General features: G+C 41.5%; 1 protein-coding gene across 1 annotated transcript in view; it reads right to left on the reverse strand.

Moving 5' to 3' along the window:
• Positions 1-24,553, reverse strand: part of CB4H12orf42 (chromosome B4 C12orf42 homolog) — an 81,893-nt gene that overhangs the window by 46,750 nt on the left and 10,590 nt on the right. The window contains exons 2-3 of the mRNA XM_078449209.2: positions 15,904-15,988; positions 14,871-14,938 (exon numbers count right to left, since the gene is read on the reverse strand). Coding sequence (XP_078305335.2) covers positions 14,871-14,938; positions 15,904-15,988 — 153 coding nt within the window. The remainder of the gene's footprint in view (positions 1-14,870; positions 14,939-15,903; positions 15,989-24,553) is intronic.

Consider the following 24,553-nt stretch of genomic DNA (forward strand, 5'->3'; position numbering starts at 1 on the left):
TGCCTCCGTTCAGGACTTTGTAAATCTTGGATGCTTCATTAGGGCTATTCTTGCTGACACTCCTATTAAATATGCTGACACAGAGCAATAGTTTATGTTAATGTGGTTCTTGAATTCTATCCAGGCAAGCATTTCAAAGTTATTCATGAAAGGAAAAAAATGAATAAAAGCAACCTGTTTGTCCCATAAGGGAGAGAGGCTTAATTCAATGATGGAAAGCCAACTGGGTATAGCATTGTTGAACCATTAAAAGAATGGGTAAAAATGGGGGCGCATGGGTGGCTCAGTTGGCTGAGCATCCGACTCTTGATTTCGGCTCAGATCATGATCTCAAGGTTCATGGGATTGAGTCCTGCATCAGGCTCTGTGCTGACAGCATGGAGCCTGCTTGGGATTCTCTCTGCCCCTCTCTCTCTCCTTCCTCTGCTTGTTCTCTCTCTCTCTCTCAAAATAAATATTTTTTTAAAAAAATATGAAAAAATGTTTGTTGGACAACACGATGAGGCATTAGAGAAAAATGATGTGATGGTAAATTAGGGCAGAATATATACAGCTTTACATTTTCTATGATTGAAGTTCTGGTAATACCTACACATATGGGAAAAGTCTAAATAAGTCTTTGAAACAATGATAAGTTTTGTCAAGTCAGGAGGATCTGAAAACTCACTGCTTTGGCCATACTTTCTGCAATGACTTTTTCATAATAATATAAATAATTATATTGTGATCTATTAATTAGATTCTTCCAACATTTAATGATGAAAAAGTCATAGAAAACAAGTCCTGTTGTTTTCAAATATAGAGGAAGCTTATGATAATCCTCCCTAGTTTTTTTTTAATGTGTTGCTTTTTTTGAATTTTTTTTAAGTTTACTATTTTGAGAGAGAGAGAGAGAGAGCACAAGCAGGAGAAGGGCAGAGAGAAGGAGAGACAGAATCCCAAGCAGACTCCATGCCATCACCACAGAGCCTGATGTGGGGCTTGAATCCACAAACTGTGAGATCATGACCTGAGTTTAGATCGAGAGTTGGATGTTTAATTTAAATGTGCCACCCAGGTACCCATTCCTCCATAGTTTTGACAGTGATCACTTTCCTTAATTACACTCCATTAAATGTTAAATTAAAATTTGTCAAAGTTTAAATCTTTAAATAAATAATATGTTATTGCTGATGTAACTGTGGGCTAACTCACCTTAATTCATTGCAGCATATAACTGTGGTGCATGAGTGGATAAACATTATAAACACTAGCACTTAACTATATACAGTTAACCCTCGGACAACTTGGGGTTAAGAGCACCAGCCCTTGAGCAGTAACTTTTGACTCCCCAAAAACTTAACTGTTGATAGCCTACTGTTGGCCAGAAGTCTTACCAATAACATAAGCAGCCGATCAGCACATATTTTGTATGTTATATGTATTATATACTACATTCTTACAATAAAATAAACTAGTGCAAAGAAAATGTTATTAAGGAAATCATAAGGCAGAGAAAATATTTTTACAGTACTGTATATTATGTTTTTAAAAATCACATATAAGTGGACCTATGTGGTTTAAACTTATGTTGCTCAAGACTCAAATGTACAAAAGAGCTTTCTTTTTATAAATCATCTCAATGCCATGCTAGAAAATGTTGAAACCAAGTAAGCCTCTAACAGATGTAGTTAGCAAAGAAGAATTTTCATTCCTTCTAGAAGCCTCCGTGTGACTTCAGGAGGCACTCCTACACAAATGCATCGGTTTCCAGTGGCTTGGCCATCCTGGGCAGAATCCCTCAGCATTTGACATGGTTTCACTAAGTAGGCCTCCTGTGTCCAGATGCTCTGTGACATTGCTCCTGTGAGATCTGTTGTCATGTCAGGTAGAATCTTGGTAGGGTCACGGGTTGAAGCGAAGACTAGCTCACAAGGTATTTATGAATGAAGACAAGTTTCACTACATAACGTCAAAAATGCATTCTTGCTTATCTGTGTAGTCTCATTCCAAGCCTTAATGGTGAGAGAAAGGGGCGAGAAGCTCAGTGTGAAAAATGAAGTGATTTACCAAGCCATGAGAAGTATGGAGGAGCTGTTGTCAGCCCATCTCAGAGCTGACATCACGGAGTCACGGACAGCCTGTGCCATGTAATTACCACTTTTGTGGATGCTATAAAATGAGGTTACACAGCAAAAGTTCTATCATCTCAACATTTCCAAGTAAAAATCCATTATTGGAAGAACAGTGTGAACTTCTGGCCATCATTCCCCGGTACAGCCTCTCCTCACATTTTATGAAAAGCTAAGCCTGTGAGACACTGTATGATGAATTCTAAGAGCATTTTTATGAAGAATGAGATGGAGGAAAGAGAGCAACTGCCAATGCCATAGCCTTACTTTGGAAGATTAACAAAGGAGCCCCAGCTAATGGGAAAATAGGAGGGAGATATTTCCCCCACCCAGTTGTCCACCCAGCCCAGCCCAGATATCAAGGGTCTGTGGGCCAGAAAAAAAATAAAAACAAATAGTCACCTCTATGTACTGCACACCGAGATTTTGAGGCAGGCCATGTATTTCTCTGATCCATGCCCTAACACCGTGCTTGAATCTACAAGGGACAGAGGAGAGTAGCAGATGCACAGCCTATCCCAAAAGATATAGATCCTATAGTCAAGTGTTAGGACAGAGGCTAGCTTCGTGGTAACGATGCTTGCTGGAGTTGTAATCCCTCTTACAATCTAGGAGTACCAGAAAAGCAGGCAGTGGGTGGGAGGTCCCACCTCACCTTGGGAAAGCAACACCAGGTGGAGGTGTGGTTAGGGGTACGATGGAGGCTAAACCCTGGGAACAGGTCCGGCCCTGTACCATCAACCTACTTGTCAGCAGTAGGCCTGAAAAAGATTCTAACAGCTTCCGGGTGGATAATGAACAGAGGCAAATGGCACTTGTACATCATGTCTTCTAGAAAGCACCAAGGACCCCAGACGGCTGCTCACTCAAAGATGAAAAAATATGACTTTATATACTGCTGTATAAAATGGAAATGTAGTTACATACGGCAAAAAGAAGGCGAGAATGAATCATCCTGAAGGCTCACAAAAACACCTCCTGCAACCAATCATTTGGGGAATTTGAAAAAACAGAGCTTGGAGATGTAGACACAGACTGGTCTTCCTGGCCGGCAAGAGGCAGAGTCCTGCAAGCAGGACCTCCTTTCACAAACTGGAACGTGAGACTGGAAGTCACCGAGAGACCTTGAGGAAGAGAGCGATGACGTGAAGGGTTTCGAAGGCTCTATGGAGGCGGGCTTTCAGGGCTGGCTGGAAGACGTCTGCGCTTGCCCAGTTCAACGACGGAAGATGAGATGGTACATCGCTGTCAAACTGCTTGGACGGTCTTAGGTTCAGGGCAGGAAATGAACGTGAAGGGGAGGCACCGTTGTGCGCTGGAGAGCGGAAGAGATTTCCAGAGAGGGGAGCTGCGAATTCGGAAGGAAAATAAAAGTGTCTGATGGAGAAAGATTAAGTAGGGTTTGAGTCAGGAAAAAAACAAATGAACAAACCAACAAAACAGAGCTCAGCGTCCTTAATGGGAAGAACATAGCCTTACTGAATAAGATCAGAAACCTGCAAAAGACCAGGATGAGACGAAAGCACAGGAGCACTCGGTGACTAAAAAACAACAGGATGCCAGGCAAAGCTAGTAAGCAGAGACAAGACAGAGCAGGCTGAGATAAGGACCACTTCCAAGTAAATTAAGTGTCCAATAACAACATCAAGATCTTCTTGGGACGACTAAACGGAATCACCAACATTACAAAAACAAAACAAAACAAAACCCCCAAATTAATAGTAAGGAAAATGCAGCAGACGCTGTTGTGAAAACAGCTACAGCATGCATGACACCAGGTTGTCTGCAAACAGAAGCCACCTTTCTTTCGGGTAGCCACACCTCTGAGAAGTAGCCTGACCCCGAGTTTGAGGAAAAATCTCTGTTAATGATAATCTCATTCTGTTCACCGTGATTGGCTTAGAGGAGGACACGTGACTTAGTTAAATGTGATGAGACCTGCAGGCAAGTCGGCTGGGGGCTCCGTAGAGGAGTTTGCTCAAGAAGATGACCGCACCCGGAAGACAGCTCTTCTTCTAGAAGGTAAGTCTGTCTTACTAGTGGGAGGGGAACTAATTTGAAAGCAGGCCCCCACACTGCGCTTGGCAGGCTTCTGCTGGTTGGATTTAAAAGAATTCTGGTATGGAGGACAAACAGGAAGCTCACGCCTTGTGAAATAAAAAAAGAACAAACCAGGGGCACCTGGGTAGCTCAGTCCGTTAAACATCCAACTTTGGCTCAGGTCACGATCTCATGGCTCGTGAGTTCAAGCCCCATGTCGGGCTTTGTGCTGACAGCTCAGAGCCTGGAACCTGCTTCGGATTCTGTGTCTCCCTCTCTCTCTGCCCCTCCCCTGCTTGCACTCTGTCTCTCTTTCAAAAATAAATAAACATTTAAAAAAATTTTAAAAAGAACAAACCAAATAAGTATACTCCTTTAAAATTTTACTTGATAGTGTCCCTAATAACCTGAAAAGTTAATCAAGAGTAAGAATTAAAAATGAAAGGTGGGGCGCTGGGGTGGCTCAGTATGTTAAGCTTCCAACTTTGGCTCAGGTCATGATCTCACAGTTCGTGGGTTCAAGCCTGGTGTAGGGCTCTGTGTTGACAGCTCAGAGCCTGGAGCCTGCTTTGGATTTTCTGTGTCTCTTCTCTCTCTCTCTCTCTCTCTCTCTGCCCCTCTCCTGCCCATGCTCTGTCTCTCTCTCTCTCTCTCTCTCTCTCAAAAATGAATAAACTTTAAAAAAAATTAAAAATCAGAGTTAGCAGAAGGCTGAGGGTGAACACAGAAAACAAAATGTAAGCATAAAAATTGGTTTTAAATGATTATGGTAAATAATATGGTTCAAACACATCAGGGGAGCTATATAGTTGAATTAAAATCAATGTACTTATAATTAATTAAATGAAAGATTTACTTTAGTAGATAGTAATCCAAGTTCTAAATGACATAACTACAGACTGGGAAGTTAAGGGGCACTGGGAATAAGCATGGCTTGCTAAATTCCTTGCTTATGAAGGAAAAGTCAAAATACACTTTTTGCATACATTTTCCATCCCAGAAATACATATCGAAGAATATTTCATAAAATATTAAAGATTGCCGCTAACATAAGACCCTATTATAATCTGAGTGTTATAGTAGGAGGAAAAGGTACAGACAGATTAAAATCTTCCCTCAGGGGCATCTAGGGGGCTCAGTCGGTTAAGCGTCCGACTTCAGCTCAGGTCATGATCTCACAGTTTGTGAGTTTGAGCCCCGCATCAGGCTCTGTGCTGACAGTTCGGAGTCTGGAGCCTGCTTCACATTCTGTGTCTCCCTCTCTCTCTGCCCCTCCCCTGCTCATGCTCTGTCTCTCTCTCTAAGATAAACATTAAAAAAAAAATGGTTTTAAATTAAAAATAAATGAATAAAATCTTCCCTCAGAAGAAAGGATAAATGAATGTGCCATTCCTCTCAAGATGGGCAAGACCCCTCTCTGCCTATTGTCCCTTTCACTGAATTATTATCTGTGAAACCCTTGAATGTGTGCCAAATATTTCTTGCTGTGCCCTTACTAATACAACCAGTTATCACTTTTTCTGTGCCCTTAAAACACTAACTTTTCACTTCTTAAAAAATTATTTATTTATTTATTTTGAGAGAGAGAGAGAGAGAGAGGCAGAGAGAATCCTAAGCAGGCTCCCTACTGTCAGCCTGGTGCAGGGCTCAAACTCACAAACCATGAGACCATGACCTGAGCAGAAATGAAGAGCCAGATGCTTAACTGACTGAGCCACCCAGGTGCCCCCAAATCTGTAAATTTTAAAAATTTACACCAGGCATTTAAGGGTAACAGATCATGGTGATTTTATCTTTAGTTTTCAGAAGTTGAATTTGGATGTGTCTTTATGTGGATTTGAGTTTATCTATTTGCAATTCTCATAGCTTCTTGAATGTGTGTGTTTACATTTTTCACCAAATTTAGCACATTTCCAGACATTATTGCTTCAAATTATTCTTCAGCCTCACTTCCTCCCCCCTTTCTGGGCTTCCAACAATAAACACTTTGGTACCTGTTCCACATAACCACTAGAACGTTCTTTTCTTTGCAGTCTGTTTTCTCTCTTCTGTTCAGCTTGGATACATTCTATTGATCTTTCCGAAGACTTTATTTTTATTTAAAGAGAGATGCGAGGAAATCTTATTAAAAATATACTTCCTAGGTCTTGCCCTAAAAATTAGTAACATACTTTTCTTCCCCGAGCTCTTCATGTAACTAGGTCCTCCTTATTTTTCTGATCCAGACTTAACCGTCACTTTTGCAGGGAGTTGTGCCAAGTTTACTTCTACTGTGTGTTTTTGCACAATCCATAATTATCTTGCTTATACATTTTAGTGGCTTCATTTGCTGCATCCTCTCCTACAAAGCCAGTTCTGAAATGTCAAAGACCGTGTCTTGCTTGCTACTGGTTGGCACAGAGTGGGCACTCGGCAAATACGATTTTGAATCAAAAGTAAAGAGACCAGCTACCCCATATATGCACAAAGAGAGACAACGGGCATGCCCCCCGTATCTTAGTGAGGGCGCTGAAGCTGGACCAAGAAAAAGATGGCACATGTACCCACCACCCGGAGATTCTAAGACGGGTAGCAGGTAGCTCCTAAAGGGGGAGCCCACCTGTGGCCCCCTCTTGCTTCGGTGTGCCTAGATGACCCAATAAAATAAATTTATAAAACATTTAAAAAATTTTTTTAAAAAGGGAGCACCTGGGTGGCTCAGTTGGTTAAGCTTTGGACTTCAGCTCAGGTCATGATCTCACCATTTGTGGGTTTGGGCCCTGCATCGGGCTCTGTGCTGACAGCTCAGAGCCTGGAACCTGCTTCAGATTCTGTGTCTCCCTCTCTCTCTCTGCCCTCCCCCACTCATGCATGTGTGTGTGTGTGTGTGTGTGTGTGCACATGCGCGCTCTCTCTCTTTCTCTGTCTCTCTCTCTCAAAAATAAAAATTAACATTAAAAAAATTTTTAAAGAAATGTTCAGACGAACCATAGAAATCTATCTACTGGATGAAGGCACCATTAAACAAGGCTTAAACGAACAGCTCTACGCAAGGAAGTACCACTGGTTAGGATCTCAGCTTGGGAGAATGCTGGATCTCAGCCTTGTCTCAGTTCCACCCCGCAGCAGTGGCATGAACTCCAGTCAGATACTGGACATCGCTGGTCCCAATTACTGTTTCAGAATATAGAAATAATACCATGGCACCTCATAAGGTCTCTGAGGATTAAACGAGTACTTCAGGTGTAGGCGTAAAACAACGTCTGGTACCACAGTCCCACTCATCGAAAATTAGTTGTTGTTCATTTAGACCTGGGCTGAATGCTCTTATCCCAGAAAACAAGGCGGCTTGGGTTTATGAAAGTTAAATAGGTTAAAACAGAGTCGAGACCAGCATACACATTCCTAACCGAGCCCTTATCTAGTATCCTTCACCATGCACTACGTGCCTTTAATTTAGTCATTGTTCTGTAATGTGCTACTCTTCACTCACAGCAAACTATGCAAAGTGTAGAGTCCAAAAGACACCCTGGGTTTTCCCCAAGGCACAGAGGTCCGTATACAAGCTCAAACAAGGGTTCTGCACACTGAGAAACTCAGAGAGCCTACCTTCTAGGCGGGTTGAACCGATGGACCAATGGCCAGCATAGAAAATGCCTCATAGAAAATGAGAAATTTACTTATAGAAAATGCCTTTTGTTCCTTCAAAGTTCCATAGGATTTTTTTTTCCATAGAATTTTAAAAAGCAAGGCAGTGGGGGAAAGGCAAGTACAAAGGCCAGGAGGCACCAGTGAGTGGAGGCGACTGTGTTTTATTAATCCATGCGATTAATCCAGCATGCTAAGGAAGACTCTTTAGAGAATCAAAATTTGTGTGATTTTCATCCACACAGATTAGAAAACACTGTTGCATTCACTTGCCAGTGCCTCCTTTGCTTTGTGCTTGAGTTGTATTCTTCAGAGTCCGGTAGGCACAAAGGAGAGAGAGCATTTATATGAGGACTAGCAGCACAGGCACTTTGACAAATGTCCTTCTCTCCCTCCCTTTCTGCAAAACACTTCCTGAATTTCCCAAGAACTAATCCCTGGATTTGTATTTGCACCGTTTCCTCTCAAAAGCCAAATGACTGGAAATTGCCCCCAAATGCAGATTTCTGTCAACCCATGAAAAGTGGTTTTCACCAAGGGATGGGTGGATGGCAAGTCTCACCCCAAGCTCTTTGCAAGAAAGTGGTGAGAACCGTACATTTAAGGTTCCAGTGGGAGCCACCATTTCCTCACGAGGGCAAGTGACCTGAAAGAGTCCTGTCAGAATCGGAGAGTTTTCTCACAAGTTTTAGTAGGAGAGGAATGAGAGCCTCTGGATATGACAAAGAAAGAGCAAGAGAGCTTCAGGGACACAGACCCTGCAAGACCCAATCAGCTTCATCTGCCCTTAGTGGGCTATAATGTGATTCTGAGAACTGGCAGGAGATATGTCTCCTTATTTTGAAGCCATTTCCTCTCTTATGGGAAGAGCAGAAATGAGTCTTCCCCAGGAAGCCTCTGTGGTCTCCAACACAGGGGTCTCCAAACTTGGTGAGACTTTTCCAGACAGTGAATTGTGCTGAGGCTGATATCACTGCCAACAGAATAGTGGAGCAGGGTAGTGATCACAGAAACCTTCCCAAAGCACACTTTTGGATGTGGGAAGTGCTACCCTCTCAGTTCTGAAAAGAGAATGGTGGCTTCCCAGTGAAACTGGGTGAGTGTAGGAAAGCAAGATCCCAGCTTGTTCCCCCCATTCCAACCCCCATCTTCCCATGGTTCCCTTACTCTACTGCAAAGACTGAGGCCAGCAGCAGACCTCCCAGGTGACATGTTGAGATCACCTGGTAACTATCAATCAACGTACCTCATAGAAAAAAAAAAAAAAAACAAAAAAAAACAGAAAGTTTATGAGACTCCTGATTAGAAATAATTTTACACTCTCCTTATTTTTCTCAGGCCTCTCTCCCCAGTACCCAGCACAGTTGTTGACAGAGCATTCAATAAATATTTGTTGAATTGTATCATAGATCTTATTACCAGTCAGCTACCTTGTCTTTGGTAAATTCCTAATCATCCCATTAAATTATAAGCTCTTCAATGACAACCATCCTAATGGATTTATCCATGTGTCCCCCAATATCTAGCAGAAAACCCAGAACATGGTAAGTTTTTAGTAGGTGGAGGGTCGAATCTGTGGTCTGTGACATAATCTGCTTATGTATAGTCTTGTTGTATGGGTCTCAGGACCACAATTTGTGTTTGTTGGTGCACACATACATGAATGCACTCTCGTCTGCATTTATTACTATATTGGCATGTATGTTTGGCTCTGAAAGGAGCAGCACCAAGGAAAATGAGAAGTGGGGAGCCATAAACTTTGGCTGGTCTTCGACCTCCCATCTGAAAAATTTTTTAAAAATCACTTCTAGAACATTTTGCTGACTGACCATCTGAATTCCCATTGGTTGACTGACAACATTTCAAAATGGAGAACAGATCACCAAGTCTCCTCCTCCTGCTGCTTTATAGCAGAGAAGACTGATCCAGAGAGTTTAGGAAGCTTGTGCAAGGTCACACAGCCAACGATGGAGCCAAGCCTGGATCACCAGAAGTCTCATTTCCTCCTTGAGCCTCAAGTCTCAGCAGCCTACTTTGAGCTCTATGACTCTGGGAAAACTATTCTTGCCAGTGTTCCCAACACATCTAGTTATTAGATCAAATAAACATTCTTAGTGTGTTTCTTACTCGTCTTTCCTTAGTATTTGATGACAGATAGTTTCTCACTCCTTGTTGAAACCCATTGCCTCCTTTAAGCGTCATAACAATAATGCTAATGATTACTGGGTATGTACTATGGGCCAGGCACTGTTCCAAAAACTCTAACTATATTGTGATATTTATCCCACACAATAAACCTTAGGAATAAACCTTAGGAGTTAAATATATTAGTATCCCCCCATTTTAACTTAGGAAAGTTAAAGAAAAGAGAGGTTAAGAAACTTGCCCAACATTACACAGCTAGTCATTGGTTACTCTGGAATTCAAACTCAAAAATCTAAATATCAATTGGGTACTTCAAATCGCCATGCCTCTTGTTGGCTTCTGCTTCTTCCTCACCATTCTAGATCTTGCCTTCTCAATTCCCCTCCCGTGCATACTCCTTAAATACTATTTCTTCGAGTTCTGATCTCAGCCCCCAGATTTTCTTCCCTTTCTTAATCAGGTCATCTGCTCCCAAGACTTCCTTACAACCTTCTCAGGACTTCACAATATTTTCCTCGAGTTCAGAGCTTTATTCTAAGTCACAAACAAATAAAACATCTATAAATATGCCCATTTGAATGTGTCTGTTCAGTTCCATTAGATAGAACGGTCTCCTTCGCTAACTTCTGCTCAGCTGATAAGAAAATAGGTTTAGCTTCCTTTTTCTCTTCATGCCACTTGGGTTTGGTTCATTTAGAGCAAAAATAGCACTCTAATTCCTTCTTGTTACTTAAGTAAATGTGCATTTGTTGCTTTTAACCAAAAGGTTAGGTGTGTTACAAGAGGAACATTCCATCTGTCTGCTGAAGGGAAGATCCTGGTTGCTTAGTAGGCCAGTTGGGACTCCAGAAACTCCTTCTTTGACCATTGCCACCATCCTGGGCCTGGCATCTGACATTGTGATCATAGGCCAGGAAGGAAAGTCCAAGGCTAATGTTCTATTGATAACGTTAGCTGGAGTGACAACTTCAAGTTTCGCATCATCCAGGAAGTTAGGCTGAACTCATTCATGGAAAGATGGAAGAGTTTCCTTCAGTAAGACAGACAAGCCTCAATGTACAAGTACTTTTCAACATTCTATTTATGTCATGTTTTCTAAGGTTCCAATGGCCAGAATAAGTCATTTGGCCAAGCACAGATTCAAGGAGTGGAGAAATGAGCTTTACCTCTTGATAGGAGGATTGAAAAAAAAAAAAAAACATTTTAAAGAGGCATACTTTTGGGGGTGCAATGAATTATTGTAGCCATTTTTGTAATTTTGTGGATTGTCCTTAGTCCACAAGAATAGAAACTTGAAAGATCCAGGGATGTGAGATTACTGGGGTTATTCAAGGAACAGTGCGTTGAGAGGCAAAATCTGGGAGAAGCCATTTCAAGGGTGAATGTGATTGATCTAGACTAATCAAGATGGCAATCTCCAAAATCTCCCAAACTTTGTGACTCTCTTTGTGTCTATGAGGGAAATAAGATCTTATTCTACTCTTTACTCTCCTCCCTAAAATGAATCCTCACTAATTCTCCAACCAGGTAAGTGACAGAACCATCATCCAGTTGGCTCAAACCAAAGAAATAAGAATCACTCTGGATCCCCTTATCCTCATATCCTAACCATCAGCAGGATTATTGGTTTTATCCATCTACAACTTATTTCTAACTCCCACCCACCTGCTCCCATCTTACTGCCATAGTGGCCATCTGGTTCCCCTTCATCTTTCACTTGGACTTTTACTGTAGTCTCCTAATTGGTCTCCCTGCTTTCGCACTTGTTCCCTTTATAGTTAATTACCCAAATGACAACACTGAGATCATTTAAAAAAGGAAATCAGAAGATGGTACAGCTCCACCCAAAATCTTCAATGGCCTCCCATTACATTTAGGATAATATCCAAAGCTCCTCACTGCGACCTAAAAAGCTCTTCACAATCTGCACTTTGCTTGCCTCTTAATCTCAGTTTATGCAACTCTCTTCTTTATTAACTATATTCTAGCCACAATGGTCTCTTTTTCTCCCCCCCCCCCCCCGGCTGAACACATGAAATATACAAATCGTGGGCAGAATGTAAACTCTTCATAGACAGCTTTCCTGACCTCCATATTTTAAATACCCCCAGCCCTCTGCCATGCCGGTTATTCTTATCCATTAATCCATTTTTCCTTATCTTTTTCTTATTTTTTTACATTTTTGGTATACAGGCTTTTTTCATGTGGGTTTTACTGAGGCGTGATTTATATAGAGTAGACCTCATTCTTTTTAGTGTCCAGCTGTATGAGTTTCATCAAACACATACAAATTTGTAACCATTTTCACAGTTATGCATATGGCATTCTAGAAAAGGCAAAACTATAGGAACATTAAATAAATCAGTGGTTGTCTCAGACTGGGGTAGAGGAGAAGCTGATTGTGAAGAGGCATGAGGCAACTCACCCATCTTGCTTATTTGTTTACTTGGTAATTTCTGCCTTTCTGAAAAGACACATCCCAACAGGACGGAAACCTTGTATGTCTCCAGAAGCTAGCATGGGGCCAGTCACCAAATAGGTGCTCAATCTTCCTTTGTTGAAAGGCTTAATGAATATATAACCCTCCCCAACTTGGCCCTCTCCCTCAGTCTTCATCTGTAATCCATGGTCACGTCCTATGGATGTTACCTCTTAAATGTCTCTCTTGGTCACTCCCTTTCCTCTAACTCCCCTGCTGTGTTTCTGCTCTCCTTGTTCCTCACTTAGATGATTGTAATCGCCTCAAAAATGGTTTTCCTGGCTGCAAGCTCGCCCCCTCAATCATTGCCTATGGCTGCTGCTAGGTACAATTGAATGACATCACCCCTTTGTTTAAGAAAGAAAAAAGAAATGCTTCCCCATTGCCTCGCAACCGCAACCGAACCAAACTAGCTCAACCCTCCTCTGCTCCCAGGTGCCTAACACAAACTGCCCTCCTTGCTACTTATAGGGCTCTGCTCCTATCTAGATATGGTTCCCAGGACCAAAGGCTGCTGCTCATCTGTGCTGTTTACAGCCAAGTAAGCCCCTTGTCTCTGCAGAGTCCCTGCTGTCTTCATATACCCCTCAAGGGGGTGTCCCTTCAATCCCAGCATGCCTGAAGACTTCATGTCCCCAAATTTAAGACAAATATCAACATGGCAAGGAATTTAGAGCTTTCAGAGCAAGCCATGTAATTGTTAACCATGATGTTTCTCAAAGGTATGGTTGCCCATCAAAACCATCCAATTCTAGTATACCGACTCTTGAAGCCACACACTTTTCAGAGACCAGTAGTGGCAATTATTTTCCATCCTTTCATTGTATTTTGAAAATAATTAAGAGGTTGGAATTGAATTACATCAGTTGGCTGGCACTAAGCCCAAATTACTCTCTATAAAACTAACAAAAGTGGACTGGGTCAAAAATCTAAATAATTTTTAATTTTATTTTATATTTTATTTTTTTATAAATTTTAATACATGCCATCAAGGCTCCAAAATATGAAATCCTAATTATTTCATTGGGATTGGGGAATTGGGGAGGGGAGAGAATGAGGGGGAATCACCAGGGTCCATCAAGGAGACTGGCTAAATTAAGGTATATTCTTCAAATATGTTACTCTGAAATTGTAAGAAAAAGAAAAAGTAAACTCTCAGTGTACTGCTATGTATAGAGCCCCCAAGTTATTATGTTAAGTGAAGACAGCAAAGTCCAGACTGCTGCAGCTTACCTGCACGCTTTTATTTGCTCATATATACACGTTTATTTGCTTAGAGAAAATGTGGAAGGATTCCCAAGAAACCAGGAAAAGTGGCTTCCTGTGGGGGAAGGGGAATGAGGCAGACTGCAGCAAAGGGGAACAATACCTTTTTATATTTGGGGTTTTGAACCAGGTGAATATATGTCTGCCTTCCACTCAGTTTCCTAACGTGTTGTTAAAAAAAAAAAAAAAAAAAGAGTTTGAGTGGGCATCACAGTATGATTCTCAACAGATCTCATTCAAATTGCATTACTCCGGGTCTTTGAAACTATCATTAAATAAACAAAACCTTTCAAATAATCCTGGTATCTACACATAAGCAACAGACTTGTTGCTATATAAATACAAGTAAATAAATAAATACATTCTAAAATGATACATTGTCCAAATGAGAGTGTAACAATTATCAGCCTTATCAATTGCCCTAAAAACTTATTTTCTCTTAGGTAGGAAACTGGACATGTAAATTCATTTATCTTTTCAGGTCAGCGAAATGGTCCAAAGTTGTCATAATACTTCAGGTGGCCGCATTGTATAGAATATAATTAATGCATGTATGTATCATTTTGGCTTGACACAAAATGTCAAAGTAAAATGTCCTGTATCAATTTATTTGGGGGAAACTATGCCTCCCACTGTCCTCTCCACCCACCCACCCCTCACACACACATGTATTTTGTGTAATTAATGCAGCCGTCAAGGTTAAATGCCAAAGTACCAAAAGTTGACCGGTGTGCTCTATTCTCCCACAAACCTGATTGCTCCAGAAATGAACATGAGACTCAAGTCTGGCCAAGCAGAATCACTGGGTGGGAGGTGGGGATTGTTAAAGATGCAGAGCAAAAGAAGGTTTCTCTGCTTTTCAAATTAGAAGCTCTAAGGATTTTATAAGCCTGTAGCTGCCAGGACCCATTATTGCTATCCATTCTGAAAATAAACCCAAAGTGAGAATTATATCAAATGGAGATTTAAAAAAGAAAGAAAGAAAGAAAATTATGATAATATCAGTGAAGAGTGGATCCAGCCATGCTTTGAGCCAGTCCGTCCCGTGGATTTACCAACTTCATAAGCCAATGAATTCTTCATTGTTGCTATTTGAAACATTTCAAATGCTCCTCAACAAAGTCTTTATGCTTTTATTTGTACATATTCTAGAGTTTCTAAAGAAACTCTGGTCTTTCTTGGGATTGTTTCTTAATTTACCTGAAAATGCAGAAAACATAAACTTCTAAGTTTAAGAGATTCAGAGAAATTCTTCATGTGATCAGTGAATCTGAAGGAAGGTAAGCAAGTTCTCTCATGAGAAGTTCTGGGCTATAAGGTAGAGGGGAAATATACAAAATAAAATTAGGTCTCTGGTTCCTAAAATAATCCATGCCATCTGCCATTCTTACTTCCATAAGTAAGTGATATTTTAATTTTTTTTTTGCTTCTTTATCCTTTAAATAAGATGATCCTGAAAGCAATGAACTTCCATTACCTATACATGCACATCCTTCCCATATATTTTATTCATGCAGCTAATTAACTTACTTATCTGTCCATTCAACACATTTTTACTGAGTTATACTACATACTAGACATTATTCTAGAAACTGGTAATAGATGAAGTCTCTGTCCTCATAAAAGTGACATTCTAGTGGAGATGACATAAAAATAAATACATGTATAATATATCTGATGACAATTGTTTTATTGCTAAGAAGAAAAGCAAGACAAGGTAAGGGGGATGGAAAAACGTTAAGGATAGTGTACTAATTTATATACAGAAATAAGAGATGCTTTCTTGGACAAGGGGGCTTTAAAGCAAAGATTCGAAAGCAGAGACAGGGTAGCCATGTGATTTCTTGATGGGGGTAATTCCAACTACAGTCACAGGGCACAGGGAGACACAGGCCATAGGGAAGGAAAACAGAAGATTGAAGCAAAAGGAGGTTTCAGGTTGGGCTTTGCCATCTTGAAATAATATTATAAAAAATAAAAATGGAAAATAAAGAGGAGAAAGGTATCAGATAACTAACATGAATAAGGTCATAAATTAGGACAATCTGATTCAATTTTAAATAAAACAATTCAGCAAACATGTAGTCAGTTCTAACTTCCTATTAATGTTTGTGTGTGAGATTGGTTGCTTGGATATGATTGGGTATTATTGCTTGGATGCTGTATGTTTAAGGTGGTGTTAACCCAGTGGATCTATGAGTCCAAACCACTCTTGCATGAGGAATAGGATCTTACCTGAAAGGTGAAGTTTTCACCCCACACCCATACTCCCCCAGCCCATCCATTCCCTGAGGAAAAGGCTTGTATTGCAAGCCAGAACCTTTACACCGAGAAGGAGGATCTTAGGAAGAAATGAGTAAGAACTCTCCCTTGGCCATGACGACAAACCAAGGAGCAGGACAGACCTGCGGGGATGAAACTTAAGAGGACACATAATCTGTTAAAAGGTGGGAAGAGGGCCAGGAACCGAGTACCCCAGGCCAGCTGCCCCAGCAACAGGGTGTGAGAGATTAACTGAGGCAAGCTCAGAAACCTGTAGCTTATAAATTTCCTCCACTGCCAGCATTTTTTCTAGCAGTATTTGTTCCATCTTAAGTCTTTCTGAAAATCATCTTAGATGAGCTAAGGGAAATGAAAGGGAAGGGCTTTCTACAGTTGTAGAGAGGCAGGGGTAGCTCAGGGGTGAAGTAAGAAACCTCGAGAGAACGTGAAATGAGAAGGAACTTTTCATAGCTGGGTGAGTACCTCTGACTACCTGAGAGCATCTCTCCGTGGACAAACCTTGGAGCTAAACGTTCAGAGCAGGGACTGCGAAACAGTGAAGGTCCATATGGAAACCTCACCTCCACTCCTCTCTACCCAGGGGAGCTGGGACAACTCACCCTCCCCACTCCTCCATTTCTACCTTTGCAAAATGGGCCTAATATTACCTCACAAACACCATCGTCCATGTTTTGCTGATGAAAAATGAACTTGCCAAGTCTGTAAGTAGTCAGCGTTAAAGACAGCATCAAATCTACTCTTTCCCACTCCCCAGCCCATGTTCTTAACCCCGCACCCCATTGCTTCCCCATCTTATTGGCACAACCAGCAATTTAGACATCCAAACCAGAACCTAGAAGGTCACTGTGGCCTCCCCCAACTTTCTTGACCCGTAGATCCACTCATAACTGAATCCTGTCAGCCTCATCGCTTCTCGGCCTTTTGGCTAAGATCAAGCGTGAATCCTGTCAGCCTTACACTCTCAGTATCCTTCAGACCCATCCCCCCTACAGTCCTGTCTTAGCTTCTCCACCCATTTCCTGCCTGTGGTTCACCTCACTGGGATTCCCTTTACACCTTCTCTTCTACAATCCAACATAATAAATACAATAATAAAGCACTCAGCTTCCTAACTGTTCAATGGTTTCCCATCAACTAATTGATGATCAACTAACTTTAGTATGCATAAATATCACCTGGAGAACATGTTAATGCAGATTTTGATCGGGGTGCCTGGGTGGCTCAGTCGGTGAAGCCTCTGACTCTTGATCTTAGCGCAGGTCATGATCACACAGTTTGTGAGATCAAGCCCCGCGTCAGGCTCTGTGCTGACAGCTCAAAGTCTGCTTGGGATTCTCTTTCTCCCTCTCTCGCTCTCTCTCTGTCTCTGTCTCTCTCTCTCTCTCTTGCAAAATAAATAAACTCAAAAGTAAATAAGGTGCAGATTTTGATTCAAAAAGTTGAGAAGGGGGCCCAGGAATGTACATGGCAAACAGGTGTCACACAGGTGATTGGTACAATAATATGTGGATTCTTCTTACTCAAAGTGTGTCCATGGACCAGCATTATTAACATCATCTGGGAGCTTGTTAGAAATGGAGACTCTGGGGGCGCCTGGGTGGCTCAGTCGGTTAAGCGTCCGACTTCAGCTCAGGTCACGATCTCGTGGTCCGTGAGTTCGAGCCCCGCGTCAGGCTCTGGGCTGATGGCTCAGAGCCTGGAGCCTGCTTCAGATTCTGTGTCTCCCTCTCTCTCTGCCTCTCCCCAGTTCATGCTCTGTCTCTCTCTGTCCCAAAAATAAATAAACGTTAAAAAAAAAAAAAAAAAAAAGGGAGACTCTGTGGCCTGGCCTTAGAATCAGAATCTGAATTTTAACAAAGTTCCCAGCTGATTTGTATGCATGGTTTTTTTTTTATGTTTTATTTTGTTTATTTTTGAGAGAGAGAGAGAGAAGGAGACAGAGGGGGAGGTGCAGAGAGAGAGGGGGAAAGAGGATCCGAAGTGAGCTCCACGCTGACAGCAGGGAGCCCAATGTGGGGCTTGAACCCACGAACCTTGAGATCACGATCTGAGCTGAAGTCAGACGCTCAACTGACTAAGCCATCTAGGCAGCCCTGATTTGTATGCATATTAAAGAAGTAGACTACACGTTGATCTAAAGAATCAAATATAAAATCTTTTCCATGGTATGAGAGGCCAGTCATGACCAGCATTCTTGCTGTGATCTAAGTTTGACACACTGGGGAAACTGAGGCACCAAAAGCAGTTGTCTTCTTCACCTTGGTCACCCCAGTGCATAGCACACTCCCTGCGGCAAAAGACATGCTGCTTTATTGATACACATGGAGTCAAAGTGAACTACATTAACGCATATTTTTAAACAGATTTCGAAGTACAGTATTACAGCCATATTGTATCTTCGTCAAGGTCTGATTTAACTGGAGTGAAAAAGAATGGAGGGAGCAAAGACGATCAGTGTCACGAGCCAGATACATTTTATTCCTTAAAACGCTGAACGTGTCGTCACTGGGCGGGGGAGGGGAGTACTCAGTTCCACCTCTGAAGTCCTTGCTATTCGCAGTTGATTTACTGCCTGAAGTCAAATCCATGCTCTATATATTAAGGCACAGCCCCCACTTTTTTTGTGTTTTGTTTTGTTTAAGAAGAGCAAACTTTCCCCACAAAGATACAAGAACAGTCAATATTGATCTTCTTGACGGATGGTGCACCTCACGCCACAGGCCTCTCGAGCATCTGCTCATTACCACCCAGCCCTCCCCTTTGTGGGGGAATAATGCCAAGTGGCCTCCTGTGCTATCGGCCGCAGATTGCAAATATTTAAAAGAAATAAATTTCTCTGAATGAAAAGCACCTTTCATTGTTCTCCAACCCCCTCTCCTCCCAAGTCATGTTGATTTTGGGGCAGTGCCTACTGCCAGCACCTGTACTGTTCAATTGTTTGCTTGCCAACATCACTGTGGTTTTCTTGCTTGGGCTTAGGAACCATTCTAAGTACAGTAGCCAATGACGGTGACTTTTCTTTCTCTCCTGGCAAAATCTATAGGGGAAGCATCAACTTCAGGACACCTAGCAGCAACTGTAATTAGAGACACGGGAAGAGAGGAACAGAAATTGGGGCTTCTCTGGGGCGCCTGGGTGGCGCAGTCGGTTAAGCGTCCGGCTTCAGCCAGGTCACGATCTCGCGGTCTGTGAGTTCGAGCCCCGCGTCAGGCTCTGGGCTGATGGCTCGGAGCCTGGAGCCTGTTTCCGATTCGGTGTCTCCCTCTCTCTCTGCCCCTCCCCCGTTCATGCTCTGTCTCTCTCTGTCCCAAAAATAAAATAATAAAAAACGTTGAAAAAAAATTTAGAAAAAAAAAAAAAGAAATTGGGGCTTCTCTGTCTGAGTATGTGTCCCCACATGATAATGAAAATGGACCACCGCTGCAGTCCGGAAAGAAAGGTTTGGATTTCCTCAATACCGTAGTATTTGGCAGAGAGTGCTTAAACTTGATTTTGGGAAATCCAAAACCTTCCTTTAACTGAACGTGAAGACCCACAGTAAGAAATAAGGATGGGATTTCAGCAAGAGGAAATTCGAATTATGATTGAAAATAGCCACTTAGAATATTACCCCGGGGGTCTAAATATAAATATAGAATAAAAAGATTATTTCTTCTATGTGAAGCATTACCCACCACTTGGTGAAGTAGGATCATGCCCTGTGTGGTCTTAATCACTGCTCTTAATCTCTTCCCACTCAGCATTAGAGTAAAATGCACTGCAGCCAGTCACTGTGACGGGCCAACGTCGATGAAAAACTGAGTGTAAGGACAGTCTACGTTTAAAACTTTGGCGCTTTCTCTAGCCCAAAGCTGACTTCTCACTCAATGAGAGGGGTACAGCCTCCATTACCATCACCCCTGGGGAAGGCATTTGTTACTTTTCAGACTCTACATACTTTTTTTCTACTTCTAGGAACAAGTATTTAGGCATCCATGTGACTCCAAATTTTTTTTTTTAAGTTTATTTATTTATTTTGAGAGACAAAGAGAGCAAGCGGAGGCAGAAAGAGAGGGAGAGAGAAACCCAGCCCAATGCAGGGCTTGAACTCACAAACCATGAGATCATGACCTGAGCCAAAACCAAGAATGGGATGCTGAACCGACTGAGCCACCTGACTGAGCCACCCAGGCACCCCTACATGACTTCAAATCTTGATCCGTGTGGTTTACATTGAGTGATTCCCCCCAGACTTCAGGGATAAAGCAAATGTCCACATCTGATTACAATAGCCCGTTACATTTTGTTGGCTGCAGGGATTGAAATTCAGAACCAATGGGATATCATGAGGTTTTGTTGAGACTTCCAGTATCAAGGTTTGACAGTGGGACACTACAGACTCTGGGGCCACCACCACCACCTTACCAATGAGGCAAGCACATGTTGGCTTTGAATAGCTTTTTGCATAGGACGGCTTGAGTTGGGTGAAGTGTACTCTCTTGACTGTTCTGCCTGGTGCCCAGGGGACCTGTTTGTGATATGAGGATTCTGTGGTCATGGAATGGTTTATTTCACTCTTGGTAAAACTGATCAATTCTGATAAAGACAGTACTGATACTGATAAGGATGAGGCCCACTTTGCCTTAGTTGACATCATTCTCCAATTAGCTGGGCCCAAAAATCCTAGGTCATTTCCTTAGCCCCCAAATGAAAAAGATGATATTTGCTACAAACCCTTACAACTAAAATAAAGGGGTATTTTTCTGTTGTCGATATATGGACTGAACCACAGTGTAAGGAGCTAAAACCAGCCTCCTTATGTGCAGTGAGGTAGGAAGATCTACATGGACTTGCATAACAAGTGTTTTGAATTATATGAAAAACATCAAGCCACTTTTAGTTTCTTGTAAGACCTTCACAAATTACAGAAATGTCCAGAGGAAACCTGAAAATACCATTGTATAAATTTAAATTTAAAATTAAATTCAGATTTACACAAAACAGATTTGTATGAAGAGTTAAATATTTTTAGAAAAATTGTCTGCAAAAATCAACTCTAGACATACTAAAATTTATATTTCAAAACAATTTATCATAAATGTGTCCCAAAGTTGTCACCATCTCTAAAAATACTCTTAACAGCTTGAGTAACAGTTGCATCAGCATAAAAATTCTTCTGAAAATTAAAAATTATAAAAACTTATTTGCAATTTTGGCTATCCATTGATATTTAATAGTAAGGCACTACAAGCTATCTGCAAACTCTAGATTCACTTGTTGATTACCCGGCTTCACTGTTGCATCACAAGCAGTGAGCTTGACTTTCCCATGACAGATCCCTCAAGGTCAGAATGTGAAGGGCATTTCTCTGGTTTCTCCACAGAAGAATGCTCCAGGAAATATTTGTCTGGTTGATCGAATTCTGGGGATAGACCAGGAAAAAGGGTCTGAAGGTCCCACAGACTACCACCTAAAATTTCAAGAAACCCCTATTTGGAGAGTCCACCTCATCTCTGAGCCCACTGTCCCTGGGTTGAGAGCCACTCTACCTTAATTTTGCCAGAGAATAAATCCTTGTCTGACTCTGCAAGGGTGAGCAAAGGAAAAGTGGAGTTCTGGATCCAGACTGCCACCAGCCCCTTGTTTTAAGCCCCTTGCTCCTTTCCTGCTTTAGACGCTATGTGAAACCTTCAAGTCCCAGGTTTCTTGGTGGTAGAATGAATTGATTCACTTCTCCTTGTAGGACCCCCATGTAGACTTGTGTTGGGAATCACTCCATTCTCTTAGGTCAGCGACCACATTTTAGCCAACTTCACAGCTTTCAAAAGAATTGTTCAAATTGTTCACTTGATGTTATCTCCTCTCTTTGTTTTTCTTTCTGGTGAGTGAATGCATTTTGTTTAAAAGCAGTGGTTCCCAATTATTTTCAAAATCACATAAGACAAAAAGTAGATGGCATTTGTAGGGAACACTGGGGTAAATGGATAAGACTATTCAAGGCCAAGGCCAACTGGTCTGACTTTACTTGCTATCCCAGCCCTCATAACACTATCAAGAGGACTAAATAGATTAATATCTCTGCCCACGTGTGACCCATTTGCAGCATACCATCTGAGAGGCTTTGTTCTGTTGCTAATTCTGCGGCGTTTGGAGAGAGGGAGAGGAGATAAGTAGATGTGGTCAGTCTACCATGTTTAACCAGCCACCCCTCACTGCTCAGTCTCCTATATTATCCAGGTTAGATGGTATTTTTCCCCCTGTGGTCATCCATTTCATAGTCCTGGAGGATCCATCTAGCTTTTCCAAATGGCATCTTCCTGATACTTCCTGCCAGGAGCGCCATAGGCACTTAGGATTGCTATCCCAGGAAGTAGTAAAAGCGATGCTTCTTACCCCAATACCTCCATCTAAAGCAAATACCTAGCTCCATGATAACTCTTAAATCACAGGAGCCTGAACTCTAGACAAATCCAATCCAGTCTGGTCCCTGGTAACTGGAGAAAGAGGGCATCTAGCCCAGCCAATGAAATAGAACTGCAATGAAGACAAAGGAAATAAATCAAAAGAAACTAACATACATACCATTTGGTGGGACAGTACAACAGAGTACTCAAGATCATGGGATTTGGAATTAATGGTATCTGTGTTGGAATCCTGCCTCCACCATCTACTGGATATGTGATCCTAGGAAAATTATTCTATCTTTCTAAGCTTCAATATCTTCCTCTGGAAAACAGATGGAAAAGTAATTCCTGCTGCCATGAATGTTTAGGTGATGAAGCAACTACAAAGCACCTATAGCACAGAGGTCATGAAGGGATGAGTGGGGAGAAAATATTAATGAGGGGTTGAAAGGAAAAGCATAATATTCACAAAGAAGAAAAGATAAGGTCTTGGAAAAAAATACCATTAAACGGAGAATGAAAGGGATCAAGGCCACAGTCTACAAACACGCTGATACTTAGGACCCCACCAGCCACAGAGAAGCAGGATATAGAGAGATATGCTATGTATAAAATAGGACATATGTGTATATATGTGCGTGGGATGTGTATGTGTGTACACATTTGTCAACAGCACTGAGGTCCTTCTATGCAATAGAAGTTCTGGGAATTAGCTTCCTGATGCTGTTTTCCAGGAAACTAACAAAGTCACCATCTTCACTTAGTTACTGATTAGCCCTTCAAACAGGGTCAGGCATCCTGGCCTTCTTTTTACATGACCATAAATAAAAATACAACCGATCTCTCATTTTATCCTCAGATGCCAGCCCAAACACTATTCTACGTAGCACAAAGGGCCCAACGTGAATATTTAAAACTAATACATTGAGGGAGGTATGTGTATGTGTACAAGGCCAGACCATCACACACTTACAACTATGTGCCCTAACTTGTCAAACAAAACCTACTAAAGTGGAAGAAAATAAATAAAAGGTCAACACCTCCTTGACAGCTATGGGTACATACATTATTAAGCCTAAAGGTGTCACATCTTAAGGAAACGTAAACTGAAGTTCCTTTCAGGTTCTCCTTAGGCTTGGCCCTAAGGAGCCAAGTGGGAAGCTAATTCCTAGAACTTTTATTGCATAGAAGGACCTCAGTGCTGTTTTAGATTGTACTCGGACAAAGGAATCATAATTCAATTATCCAAAGATTTATTACAAAACACTTTGCCCACACTGGATATTTTGATGTGTAAACATCAGAGTATTACACTCCCTGTATCCCAGGCTTCACATTTCAGATTTCATTAGCCAATAAAGCCAGGTTTATTGATAATAAAGTTAAGCCCTTCAAACCACTGACCATGGAAACCAGATTTTGAAATAATTCAGATTTGTGTTTCTGTTCTTTCTAATTAAGGGTAATATCGGGAAGCACAGACAGTGGGTAGCATTGTTCGAGCACCATGGATTTAAGCAAGAAAATCTGATTATCAGCTCATGTCAGAAGCCAAGCGATAATGCAGCTTAGCATTCGTTTGGGCTTTTTCTTTGGCCAAAAGATAATTACCGTTCGTGAGGCCTTACGTAAGTGTATCTAATATCTAAGGCCCTAAAATTTATGAATAGCAAAGACACACAATAGGCAAAGAAGAATTACTGTATTTATTATTTCTATGGCTTGTTCCACCATGATAATTTCATTATCTAGCAAAGTCAAACCTCGAAAATCAAAGTATAATTTCTTAAAGGACAAGAGTTAAATACGCTGGCAAGGTTTTTGGCCCAATTTCCTCTGGTGAAAGTTATTTCTAACAAATAAGAAGTAGACCAGCCAGAATTCTAATAGGAAGTTTACCAAAGGGGATTCAGAGTTACCTATTGAGGTCATTGCACAAACAGATGGTAAGCTTCTGCCGTGAGATTTTTTTTTTTTCTTTCGTAAGGTGTTATTTCTTAATCCTGTGCTGTTGAAAATAAATACAATCCTTCCTACCAAACAATACCAAAAACCTGAAGACTGAAAAGCACTTCTTGGCAAAGCTGATCGTGTCAGAGTGAGCATTGCTGTAATACAAGCAAGCAACCTGAGCATATATCATGCAGAATAAATTTGGGGAACTCAGAGGGAAATAGTTATTTGAAATAGGGGTTAGAGGTTTGATATATAAACCCATA

Source organism: Panthera onca, chromosome B4 (genome assembly GCF_046562875.1).
Source record: "Panthera onca isolate mPanOnc1 chromosome B4, mPanOnc1 haplotype 2, whole genome shotgun sequence".
Classification (NCBI taxonomy): domain Eukaryota; kingdom Metazoa; phylum Chordata; class Mammalia; order Carnivora; family Felidae; genus Panthera; species Panthera onca.